At 51.6% G+C, this 13,168-nt stretch overlaps 1 protein-coding gene and 1 long non-coding RNA gene across 7 annotated transcripts in view; both read right to left on the bottom strand.

Annotated features, from left to right (window-relative positions):
* Window positions 1–3,168, bottom strand: part of PMEPA1 (prostate transmembrane protein, androgen induced 1) — a 50,344-nt gene extending 47,176 nt beyond the window's left edge. For 3 of the 6 annotated variants that reach the window (XM_051633232.1, XM_051633234.1, XM_051633231.1), the window contains exon 1: window positions 2,629–3,168. In XM_051633232.1, the coding sequence (XP_051489192.1) occupies window positions 2,629–2,731 (103 nt within the window). In that variant the 5' untranslated portion in view covers window positions 2,732–3,168. Of the gene's footprint in view, window positions 1–339; window positions 358–2,628 lie in introns of those variants that run through there. The other 3 variants (XM_051633235.1, XM_051633236.1, XM_051633237.1) reach the window with 3 other exon arrangements.
* A 1,895-nt stretch (window positions 3,169–5,063) lies between these two features.
* On the bottom strand, window positions 5,064–8,650 carry LOC127390901 (uncharacterized). The gene is made up of 2 exons (XR_007890972.1): window positions 8,489–8,650; window positions 5,064–5,909 (listed from the first exon to the last, which is right to left on the bottom strand). It is a non-coding gene; the product is annotated as an uncharacterized LOC127390901 (long non-coding RNA).
* Between the last annotated feature and the right edge of the window lie 4,518 nt (window positions 8,651–13,168).

A 13,168-nucleotide genomic window follows, 5' to 3' on the forward strand; every position in this document is an offset into this window, starting at 1 on the left:
CCCCCGCTCCCAAAAAGCCCTTTTATAATCCTAATCTGGGAGCGCCACACACAGAAACCAGCTGCTTCCTCCACCGCAGCACTGCAGCCTGCCATGCGGAATAAAGCCTGCAAAGAAATATTTTTGGGGATCAGTTGTACAGTTAACCTAATTAGAGGGTTCAGTTAAAAGAGTTCACAGTTATGCCACTTTCCCGAAGCATTCCTGCATGGTAACTTCTGGCTAGAAAACAAAATACCAGCCTGTGGTAGCTGCTCTGAGGTTCCCTCAAAGTCGTATTAAAAAGATAAATGAAATCAAGAAATCGGAGTGGGGGAAAGAGGCATATCATAAATTTACCTCGGGGAGGCTCAACTCTGTCCTTTCCACTGAGTCCAGGAGGAGGAAGCGATCAGGTAACAGCCCCTGCAGTGCAACCAAAGCCCTCCTGTAGCACAGGGTGAGCTAACGCTGCTCACCACCACCAGGAAACACATCAATAACACTGGCAACACAGAAACCTATCCAAAAGCGAAATAAGGAAGAGCGGCAGTAAGGGAGCTCAATCCAAGGCTCCTGGGAGCTAATGGGAGCTCAGCACCTGAGCATCAGGACCACAGAGTCCAGTAGCTGACACAAGGGGACAGGCACAGTGCTGGAAGAGGAGAAGCTGGGGAAGGAGCTTGGGAACCATATGGTGTCAGGCATGAGAATCCTGCAACACCCGTCCGATTCCAAGGCAGTGTACTCCGCTGTCCCCAGCCTCTCACACACCCCCCGCCATCATTGATGCCTGCCTGCTATCAATCCTTTCATATGCTGAAAAAATTAAGAAAATTATAAAACATGCTGTTTCTAAAAAATCAAGGAATTAAATTAAAAGCCTGAGTTGTTCCAACTAAAGCTCATGCCAGGAGTTAGACTGGAAGAGAAGCTTTTCTTCAAAAGACATTAGACATTTTAATTCAGAACTTTTATCATAACCATGAGCCTTGATCAGACACAAAGTAAAGTCTCTCATCCTTGCAATTCTGTGGGACACAGTTTATGTTCACCAACTGGCTGACACAAAAAAGAATTGTATCTTCATTATTTATACAGTGCTATTGGTATGCACATCTAGCCCGGCCTGTTATAGTCAGGAAAGAATAATGGTCTATTCAGTACCAGTAGTGTTAATAAAATCAGGCAAATCCAGCTTAGTTTTGTCTGAACACGAATGAGATTAAATCAAGATTAAATGTGCATACAGTACAAAGGGTATGGTTTATGCTAAAATTCAGAATGAACACATTTTAGTACCCAGTATACAAATGCCTACAGACCTTCTCCAGGACTCAGACACCTGAATTAAACAACGATGAAACTGGAGAAGGCGAAGGCAGATGACACTGGACAAAAGCCATCCAAAATACCAAGGGACAGATGCTGCCTCTAAAATACTGCTCTGCAACCCTGCTGGAGGTAACGGGGCAAATCCTGTGCTAGCAGAAACAGGCACAGCTCAGCTGACTTTCCCCTACACACACCGAGCGGGAGCCTGCCCCACTGCAGTACCAGGAATATATACAAAATCAAGACTCTTTCCCAAGTTTTCATTTTGGGCCATTTTACATTAGTCTGTGTAGGGCGCAGATTTCACAGCACAGAAACAGTGTTAAGCAGGGTACAATCCTGACAACCCACCCTGCCTGGGATACCTTGAAAACCTTCCCTTTGCAGAAGATACCATTTGCCTTAAATTGCCAGAGAAACCAACTCATTTCTCTTTCCTCAGCAATGTTCCTTCTCCCTCACCTCCATGCACTTCACTTCCAAGAGGGCCAGAGCAAACAGAGAAGTAGTGGGTATTTAGGTCAGGCACTGAACTCACTGCTACTCTGCGAGGGCTGAAAAAATATTAATAAGGCAAATAGCCCTTCGTAACAAAAAGCCCCCAGGGGCCGGAGGAGGGGGAACACGTTCCCAAATATAAGCCCTACTCGGATCTCGGGACCGCAGCGTTCCCCCCAACCTCCAGTAACGAGAGGAATTTGATTTACACCAGAGCTAGGGAAGACCCCCGGGAGGAGGCTCAGCGGCCGGGGCCCCCCAGCATCACTCCCCGGAGGAGGGAAAGGCGCGGGGCAGGAGCGGCTGCACCAGCCGGAGCATCGCGGGGGCTGCGCGAGAGGGAAGGGGCGAGGTGCGGGAAGGGATGGAGCCGGCACGGGGAAGAGCGGGGATTTCACACACCGATGCTGGGAGGGAGAGCGGGGAGAGGAGAGCCCGGGAGCGCCCGCGCTCCGCGGGCACCGGTGCCCGGGAGGAGGCTGTGCCCGGGGCCGCTGCGCCGGGACCCGCCCGACCCGCCGCCCGCTGCCGCGCAGTGTCACGCCGTGTCACACCCGCCCAGACACCCCAACAGCAACAGATGAGAGATAAGAGCTCGCACAGAGGTGGGGGGGTCAGGGGGGGAGGAGAACCAAACATTCGGGGAAAGCGCATCGCAGCGAAGGGTCCCGGCGCTGCCGGGAACCCCCGAGGAAACTTCCCTGCCCGCGGCGGGGGCGCGGGTCGCGGAGCCGCCTGCTCACCCGCACCCTGGCACCCACCCGCACCCGGGGAAGTCGGGGCCGGCCCCGCGGCAGCAGCAGGACAAGTACTTACTGATCTCCATGCTCTGGAACAAAGACCTTTTGCAGTTGCATGTGCAGGACACATTGGGCTGAATAGCTACGGCCGTGCTGTTCAGACCCATGAAGTTATACATTAAAAAAAAAAAAAAAAAAAAAGAAAAAAAAAAAAAAAAAAAAAGAAGGCGACGGCGACACAAAGAACTTCACGGCCGCCGAGCGCTCTCCGGGCAGCACCACATAAAGCCGGGGCTCCTCCTCGGCGCGGGGGGAGGGGGGGGGGGGCGGGGGGAGGGAAATGCAGCTGCGATCAAAAATTGGAAATAAAAAACCCAGCCCGGCGCGGCGCAGCGCCCCCCGCAGCGGCTCGGCCCGGCCCGGCTCGGCTCGGCTCGGTTCTGCTCGGCTGGGCTCGGCACGGCTCGACCAGGCGGCTGCTCCGCGCCCCCTCCGGCCCGGGGAAGCGGCTGGGCTGGGCCCGGCCGCGGCAGCGCCGCACTTTTGTGGGACGCGGCGCGGCAGGAGCGCGGTGGAGCGCGGCCCGCCCGCTCCCCGCTCCGCGCCGCTCCCGCCCCCCGCGCTCATTCACGGCCACGGGGACGCGGTCGCGCGCCGCCGCGAGCCGCAGGCGGGCGCCGTGACGTCAGCGCCAGACGGGGACTGCCCCCCCCCCCCGCACCCCCCCCCGCGCCGGCGGGTGTCCCGGCCCCGCAGCACCGGGGGTCCCTGCGGAGCGCGCGGGGCCGGCGCTCCCCGCGGGGCCGCGAGCGGCCGGGGCCGGGCGGGGGCTCGAGCACCGCGCTCAGACGCGATGTTTCCTTGCTCGGCCCGGCCGGTGCTGCCGCGTCCCTGGGCTTCGCTGCACCCACCGCCCCCGCCGCGGTGGGACCTGGCGGGAATTGTGTTCCAATCGGCCCCAAAAGCCTCCGGGTTGGGCCGTCCTGCGGGAAAGTCACATCAAGGCAGGCTCGGCCCCACGAGGCCCACCCAAGCCCGGCTGCTGAGACCCCCTTCGGCCCCAAGCCCTTGTGCTGCGGTGCTTGGGGCCTCCCCAAACAGTTCCCAACGCACCGTTTCCAAGCAAAAAATGAGGACGATTAGAAAAGAAACTTGGGGGGGCGAAACCTCTAAGTACCACCCTGGCTATGGCTGACCTCGATGCAAACTCAGTGCTGCTTTCTTCTACAAAGCTCAGAAACTGTGTCAGACAGAGAAATTCCCGTTTTTGTTTCAAACCACCTGCTTTAAAATGGAGTGACCCCATAAACTTTTTTAGTCAGCTAAAAGGAAAAAAGAAAATAAAATGTCATCTCTTCCCTGAGTTCTTGGTGTGGCAAATTTTAGTCAAGCCAGATTTTAAGGTTTTTTTTGTTTGATTTTTTTTTTTTTCTTGCTTTCTGGGAAATAAACCTGTGAAAACAGATTTATAATGAAAAAGCTGAAACAAGGTAAACTATACTGTGGTGGATTCGGTTACTGGGAGATAAAGGTAGCTCCAGTTACCTCCTAAGAAAGCATCTTTTCCCATCTCTCTTGATGGCCCCAGGTTAGGATGTGGAAGTATCTGAGGAGGCCGCGGCTGGGCCCACGCTCCCGAGAGATGCTGCCAGGAAGATGGCACCCAGGGGGACAGGCTACCAGCACCACACCAGAACCCAGATCTTGTGCAAAGCTCTAGAAATCACACCAGACAGACAGTGTCAAAACTCAGGTCAGGCACAGTGGTGCTCAGGTTTAACCTTTATTCCCTCCCCCCCAAAAAAACTAGGAATTTATTTCTACATGACTACTTACAAACTAATGTTAAATACACGCCTGTGCTTTACTCCTGCAGCCCCATCCAGTCCTGTGAAAACGCCTGAAGAGAAGGAACAAGGAATTGCCAGGTTGTTTAATCTTTTACTCTTTGCCACTTGACAGATGGTAACTCCCAACAATTACTAATCCAAAGGAAACACGGAAGAGGATCTTGTGGCTCAGATAGAAACAAGCTTTGAGATGTTTTTGCTTCCCAGTGCTGAGCAGACGTGAATTATGGTACAAGTGCTGCTCCCCAGGCACCAGGGGTGGCACCAGAGGTGGGGGTTAGTGTGCAGGCCTGGGAGAGGAGGGACAATCACCTGAAAAATAAATTTATGCTAGAACTGGAAATAAAGCATTTCCAAACCTTCTTTTTTTTTTTTTCCCCTAATATTTTGTTTCGAGACTCAGTCTCCTCCTTGGTAATGCAGGAGGGGTAGTTCTTACCTGCCTCTTGGCCAGTTCCTTGGGTTGATCCTGGAGTCTCAGTTCCTTTTGTGACAGGCAAATGTCTAGAAATGCTTCATGGAAATGGGAAGCAGTGCTACCCCTGTGACAGGGACATGGGCCTCAGGCAGGTGGCAGCCTGCAAGCCCCAGAGAGGCCAGCTCAAAAGTTAGAGCAACGCACATGCACAGTCAAAACTCTGAAGATAAATGCCAGTTCAGGTAGCTTTATCAATCAACCCGCTTTTATTGTTATTGAGCTGGAAATATATATATAAAACACTTAACAGCTGAGTATTAGATACACTTTTCCAATGGACCTTGCTTGACTGGCCAGTAAAGGTGACTGTAAGCTAAGCTGACCCTACCAGCTTGCAACTAAAAGTCCTTCACACTTAAAAAACATAGCACCCCATAAATAAGGTGAACACTACAGACTTCCTGGTGTTTGGTGAGATACCAGCAGGCAGCAGCCTGCCAGCACCAGCCCTGCCACCCCTGCCAAGCCCTCCAAGGCCATCAGCTGCAGGGATGAGGCCATAGTTTGTGTTTGAGTCAGAATTCTTATATGTTAAGACACAGTCATGGCACATCCTTAAATGGTCTTAAGCAAGTAAATGCAGCTTTAAGTAACAGAGTGTTCTTCTGCAGCAGGTCAGTTCCTTGAGTGGTGGGTTACAGAGTCCTGCTCCATGGTCTCTTGCTTTTCACAGCTGGGCACTGGGCACAGCATCACCCCCAGGCCCAGGGAATGGAAGCTGGGGTGGCACATGGAAGGGCATGGCTGGAGGCCTGTTGGCAGGTGGGACGTGCAGCAGGAGCTTTGGTGGAGGCATCTCAGAGACCCAACCAGCCCTGACGGCTGAGCAAGCCCAGGCTGGGACAAATCAGTGCCCAGGCTGAGCTGTGGAAGAGCTGGCTCTGGAGAGGGGAAAAGGCATCTGCCCTCACCCTGTTAATCAGTGCTCTTGTTCCAGGGGGAGTTTTTACAAGTTTGCAGAGCTTTGGTGGATAAAGGCTCCAGTTTCCAATGCAGGTTGCTGCAAGTTCACACATCTTCCTGACCTTCCTGTAAAAAAAAAAAAGAAAAATAACTGTTTGCAAGTTGATGCTGGTTTAAAAATGCACTGTTTGCCACCAGCCCGATTTCATCCTAACGACTCATGTGGCTTTAAGAACAATCAGCATTTTTCCACCATGATTTAAGAACAAATAATTAAAGTCATCCAGATGGGCTTGTAAAAATTAAAAGTACATCACCTAACTGAAATGCTTCACCATGTTCCCTGTAATAACACTTATCCACCCTCCAGCCCATTGCCTGTTGTCAGAGCCTCTTCTGTACCAGCACCTCAGCTGGTGGGATAGGGATACTTCCAGAATACACTTTTGTTGATTTTGGCTCCTGTATTCTGTCACTGATGAGCTTTTTTCAGTTTCTTTTTATGTTCTCCCTAGAGACACCTCTGATGCCTCCAGGAGGAGTCTGGCACTGCGAGCTCTCCCTTTGCTTCCTGGTTTAGCCACAAAATTTCAGGGTGGGCCAGGGCTGCTCGCTGGGCCTCAGGCTCTTCAGCCATGGAAAGGGACGCACAGGAGCTACAATAATATCCAAGGTCCTTGGACAAACTGACTGACATGGGCACATCAGTCTGCTCTGGCTAGTTTTGGACTGTAATATAATCTCCCTCATTGCCAGGCCATAAGTCAGGCATTTGCCTGTGCAGTCACATCTAAATATTTCCTTTTATTCCTCACTCCAACACTTCAGCATTAAAGGTTTGAGTGACCCTGCATAATCATTACAGGGCAGCACTAAGAGCAAATTCATAAAATGTAATTGGAAAGAGAGATCCACGGGAGAAATAACTAACCCTAAGAGGAAAATAATTTTCTTCCAGAAGTGGTTCAGGTGACCAAAGGAAAAACAAAACAAAAAACTCTACAACTCCCCAAAGCTTTGTTAACTAAACAGTTGTCCATTAAAGAGACCAAATATTTCACAGCATTAGTCTTTGGATTAATGTTAAATCGATATGCACTAACGCAATAGGGCAATAGTTACCATGGTGAATAATTCTATATTTATTTTCAAGCAAGCCTTATTTCTAACAATTCCAGACATGGTTTCCACTTTCTGGTGACTAACCTCTCAATTTAAGTTTAATTTTTTAACTGTTTGTGACCAGAAACTCGACTTTTCTCCCCAACAATTAGAACAAGATCTTTGTTGCAACAAAGGAGAACAATGCCAGGCAGGGGCACAAATGCTCATCTGTTTTAGCTGGGGGCTTGTTTGCCTTTGAAAGTCATAAGAGCTACATCTCAGGTATTATTTAAAGTATATGAGAGATTGAGAATTAAGGCTTTGGTAGGCAAGCCCTCATCCTTGTTTGGAATGGCAGGAGCATTTTCCTTGTGAGACTCCATCCCATCTGCTAAGTGTCAATAGCCTACCCTAAACAATGTTCCACCTAAAAGGCTTTGAAACACTCTCCCCTGCCCTCCCTCTCCCTCATCCCATCGTTTCCATCCTTCTTTCCTAGTGAGGCCGGGAACCTTCTTCCTTCTCACTCTGCCATCAGGCTGACACAGGATGATGACAGGAGCTGCTGTCACCAGCCCAGGCAGTTCACAGCTGCCACCCAAGTGCTTTTTTCCACTTCTGCACAGCACTGGGTTGGGCCCCATTTAGGAGCTTTTGTTCTCAACCAGAAGAACTAAAAAGTCAATTAGTGTGTATATATATATATATTTTTTTTTTTTTACTGAAGCCACCAGAAAGTTATTCCAACACATTCTGTCTCACTTGGGACCTGATAGGACTCTGGCTGATGCCGCTGGAAAGACTCCATCCTACCTTTACATTTTATTAGAGGCACTGGTAGGAAAGCTGTCACTTCATTAAAAAAAAATAAGCCACCTTCTGAATTCACAGCACCCCAGCTGAAAACATTTCATTTTCTCGTGCTAGGAAAACCAGGATGGCACATGTAAAACAAAATAGCACTGAGAAAGGAGTTTTAAATGTACAAACATAAAATCCCTGACTTTCCTTCATGGAACAACAGGCATTTGAGAGGAATGGCACTTTGGAAAGCAAACAAAGGTGAGCCTGCAGATCCCAACTGAGAGCTGACATACTGAAGACTTCGAGCTCATCTGAGGAAGCACTTGAGTGATTTTGAAAGCCAGCTCTGAACCACTCGCAGCAACTCTGCTGCCGGGCTCCTCTGTAGGGTGGTGGTTCAGAAGTGGAGCAGCTGCAGATGATGGGCTGACTTGTCCTACATGACACCCACATGCAACCCCATACCTGGTTAATACACACGAACCGACGCGTATTTGCTAAAAGACGCTTGGTCTGTGTTTAGTTTCTTTCAGTTCTAGCATGAAAGGTGCGATCAGAGATTCCCAGGCTGTTCCACATTTTCCCAACAGACACAACTGCCTTAACATCGCCACCAGCTCCAGGATCACCCCACGTGCCTGCCACAGAGGGAGCTCGACATGGAGGCTCTGCAGGATGTCCCTGTCTTCCAAGGCCACGCACGGCGCTGTACGGAGGGCACCGCTGGAGCCAGAGCCCCCATGGGGTAAACCCCGCGGGGCAGCACCCGTGGCGCCCTCCTGGCCCGCACCACTCACCCCGGGGACTGCGGGGGCGGCTGCTCTGGCTCTACCCGGTGATGCCCCCTCGAGGCTCGCACTGAAAACCGAACGGAACCAGGCAGCCCGAACCGAGCCCACCAGCTGGACCCCGCCGAGCCCGAGCCCCCCGGGCCGCTCCCCCGGGCCGCTGGCCCTTTAAATCCCGCCAGACGCCGGGGGGCGGCCCCAGACGGCGCCCGGTGTCACGGCCGAGCGTCGCCCCGCCCCCGCATGTAAATGACGTGCATCATCAGCCAATCAGAAGTGGCGATCCCGGCCGCCGGGGGCCGAGCAGCCAATCAGCGGAGGGAGGCGGGGCGCGCGCGGCCATGTGGGCTCTAACTCCACGTGGGGCGGGGCCGTGACCGCGCGGTGACCCGGGGCCGTGACAAAGGCGCAGCGCGCGCCTTCCCGCGCCGCCGCCTTAAAGGGGCCCGGGTGGGTGCGGGGCCGGGGGGCAGCGGGGGGTGCGGGGCTGCCAGCGCCCCGAGGGCAGAGCGGGTTCCACCCTGTGTGTGCGCGTCCCTGCACCCGCGGCGCTTCCAGCCTGCGCAAGGTCCCCGGGCCGCTGGCCCGGCCGTGGGCAGCGCCTCTCGGGAACCCCGCAGCCCTGCCGTGAGCGGGCAGAGCCGCCGTGCCCCGCCGCAGAAGGCACCGGCAGGGCTCGGCCTTCAACTCGCCCCTTCCCTCCGCACGGGCCGGTCCGTGCGCTGCCAGCACCGCGCCCTTGGGCTGTTCCTTCGGGCTGTAGTTACACCCTTCAAATGCTCCTCCGTGACACCTTGGGAAACAGCGACCGGGGACGTCGCCTGGGACAGGCCCGAGCTGTTTGCAGGGAGACGTGCGGGCAGGGCGCTGCTGCTGAGAATGTCACCCGAGCAGAAGGAAGAGCCAGCAAGCCGCACGGCTGCGCGCGGGGCAGGGCCGAGCTGCGCGGCTGCGGCCGCGGCTCGGGTGGCTCGGAGCCAAGCGCGCAGCTGAAGGGCCCCGCGGCTGCAGAGAGGCCCATTGTTCGCGGCCGGGCTGTTGAACTTGCACTCCATTTGCTCAGCCCCTGCGGCTGCCGGGCGGCCCAGGGGCCGCGTGGATTGCCTAGCTGCACATTTGACATCGTCATCACTACCTAATAAACCTGTTAAATGGGAAGCTTCAACACCAAAGAGACAGAAAAACAAACAGGATGACTAGGAAAGAGGGAGGATCCTGGAACACAAATGCTCCCATAAATGCCTTTTCCGTCAGTCTATTTACTCAGCTGCTGACATGATTTCAACTGAGTGATTAGTCTTACATGCTAAAACGAAGCCATCCATTCTCTTATCTCATAGTCCAAAATCCTACATCTGGTACTTTATCTGCAGTCTTTTTTCCCCCCTTTTGTCTGAAAAGGAAAGTTTCTGCAGTATTTGATCCCCAGATGCCCTGTATCATCACAGTTGGAGCTCAGAGGTGAATCACAGATATTAAAATTGGTTGTTTCGATCCTGCTTGACTGCAGGGAGCTGAATCCTCCTTCACAAAGCTTTATTTTCTAACACAAAAGAGCCAAAATTTATAATTTGGGAGCCTGATTTTCAAAGAGAATTAGAAGAAAATGTTTTAACTTCAAAGGAGAACAACTTTAACTTGTACAGTCGGCCCCCTGTGGTGCCTTTGGGTGTTGTAACCCCAAACCCAACAGGCTGCCTCTGGGGATGAGGCTCTCCAGGGATACTCTGTTAGGAAACATATGCCAGAAGAAGCAGAGACATCCAAGACTTCGTGTGAGGCCAAACTGTTAGCAGCAGCTACAGCCATTCCCTGAACTTGAAGCTGGCTGGAGTGCACTGCATATTGTATATCCAGGTATCAGTGTTGTGTACGATAAGTGAACATGGGATGTATATAAAACACAACCTACTGCTCCATTACCAATAATCTCTAGTTATGCTGCAATATTTAAAAAGCCAAATTTAGTGCTTCTTTCTCAAATCACATGGGGTCTGGCCTGAGGCTGGTATTGCTTGGCATAGAGAGAACTTAGAGGCACATCTAATTAAATCATATGAATCAGGGAAATTGAATTGTTGAAGAGGTTTTGTTGTTGTTATTGCAGTTTTAGATTTCTAATGAGTCTGGTAATCTGTGAAATTATTAATTCTAAGGCTTAAGAGAAAACACAGAAGAGACACTCTGGGACTCCAGGGCCCACATGTGAAGTTGATTTTCCAAATGAAAAGAGTTACAGTATCAGTTGAAACCTAAAGGCTTCACTTCTGCAAATCTTTTATGCTAGATTTTATACAGCTAATACATTGCCAGTGTTTCCAAGGAAACCAATATGCCCTGTTCTCACTGAACCAATCTCACTATTAAAACAATTAAAAACTTAATCTGAGTTCCCTCCCTTCCTCCCCCTCCCACCTTTTGGTATTATTGTATGCATTTTAATTAAAACCACGATTGCAATAAAATTTTTACACATACGTTGGCTACACTGTAAATTACCTAAAGGAAGCTTGACTCCAGAGCATAATAATTGGGAATCAAATGTACTGCAACAATTGAGCAAAACCAAATTAGCAGAAGTCTTGAGGAATCAATTATAGCCACTGCTCATCTCTGAAGGCTACTGGCCATAGCTAATGGAGAGGAGTTTAAAGCTCTTGTCAGGCTGTGAAAAATATAGGTTTAGGTATGAGATAAATTCCTTAGTGTCAGCTGACGGGGTGCAGTGAGACAGTCCTGGCTGGCAGAAGCTCTGGCTAGCCATTAGGAAAAGCCAGCTCCCAAAAGGCACCAGCACTCGGCTGCTCAGAAGGAATTCTCCTGGATTTTTCTGCTGGTGACCGAGCAATGGGTTTAAGGTCACGGTGACTGCAGAAGGTTCTGTTCCCCAGCCCCGCTTCTGCAAAGCCCCTGCACAGAGGACAGGGCACTGCTGTACTAATGCTTAACCCAGCCTGCAGGAAGGTCGGATGCCACGGGATAGAGTTGCCTGGAAGCTGAACACAGGCTCTGAGGCGGCTCCTGCCTTGTGCCTGGAGGGTGCACCCTCCTCAGTGCCTTTGCAAACGTCTCCTTGTGAACCACTCACACCTGAAGGTCCAGCTGTGGAAATGAACCGAGTGAGAAGCCCCAGCACCTCCACCTGCACCCACACTCTCTGCAGTGCCTGGAGAAAGAGGGGGTTTGAGAACCCATCACTAACTGTGGGCTTTGACAACCTGGTGGGGTTTTAAAGTAGCTGTCAAAGCACCTCCCTCCAAATCTGGGTGTCTCAGTGGCACAGACTGGGCTATTGATGCCCTTCCTTGTTCTGCCAGGTTTGCGTGTGAGATTTTGGGAGTGCTGGCCTGAGCTGACAGCCCAGACAGTGCCAGAGGCACCTTCCTCAGGCCAGAGCACAGCACAGTCTGTCCCGGGGACGGCAGCACTTGGGTAAGCTCTGCCATGCTGCCTCAAGCCTCTCTCGGTTTGTTTGTACTGACTCCGAGTACCACTGCTGTCCTCAGGAACTGGAAAACAAATAGGAACCCGGGGAACCAGTGCCAAGGAGCTTAAATCCTCGATGCAAACACACAGATCAGGCTCTGTGTTCAAAGTGGTTTGCTGGTTTGATCTGAAGAGGCATAAGGATCCAGCCAGGGGGCTTTGGAGTCTGTCTGCCGAGGAGAGGGATCTGCAGGTCAAGAGGCTCATGAAAAGAGAAAAGCAGCTCCAAGCACGAGCAGTGAATGCCACCAGGCAGGCAGTGAATGCAGCCCCGCTCTTTGTCTCTCCTGCATTGTGTTCCCAGCTCTGTCTGCTGCCTATTGACTCGGCATTTCTGTTCCCCTTGTGTGTGTGTGTGTGTGTGTGAGCAACTTCCACCCCCGTGACAAGAAGCTGAGCATGAAGGAAGGAGCAGTCGGCATAGAGATGTTTCATGTGGATCCAAGAGCTAAATCTGGCCCTGGCTTGTGTGCTGCCCCAACTCCCCAGGGAGCAGAAGGGAAATGCAGCCAGAGCTGCTTCCTCCACCATTGTCTGAGACTTGGACATCCTTCTGCCTACATTGGTGAAGGGCAGGGGATGGGGACGGGGTGTCTGAGGAGTTTCTAGTTTGCCTCATGCCTCTGCACAGGACTGGAAGGAGAAACCATAGTGTGGCCCAGACTCTGTCCTCCCTCCCTGGGATTCCCTTAGGCATTGGGTTGCCCAGAAGATTTAGGGAAGTGAATCTTGTTCACTCTTTCACACACATCTTTCAGGGAACTGCATGTTGCTGTGTGCTCTTTGCAAATGCAGTTTCCTGTGGAAAAAAAAAATAAAAAAATCCCAGCCTTGCTAACATCCCACATGTAATGTGATACATTCCCATTCATACACACTTCCCACCACTCCAACACAGCACTGTGCAACCAGAGAGACACAAAGTGTATGGCACGTCAGCACTCAGAAATACCAAATACTTCTGGCGTGCAGGGGGTGACTGAGTTATTTGGGTGTGTTTTTTTCCCCCCTTTTCCAGAAGAGTTTGGAAAATTACTTTCCACCATCTGCCCTGCCAGAGTTAGGAAATATTTGGAATACATTCCATTCTCCTAATGAACACGAAGCAGCAGGGGTGCTGCAAATAAGAGAGAGAGAATCTTTCTAATGAACAACAAATGAACTAGAAATCACATCTACATAGCTTCAGCTTTTGTTGCCTAT

Source organism: Apus apus, chromosome 15 (genome assembly GCF_020740795.1).
Source record: "Apus apus isolate bApuApu2 chromosome 15, bApuApu2.pri.cur, whole genome shotgun sequence".
Lineage (NCBI taxonomy): Eukaryota > Metazoa > Chordata > Aves > Apodiformes > Apodidae > Apus > Apus apus.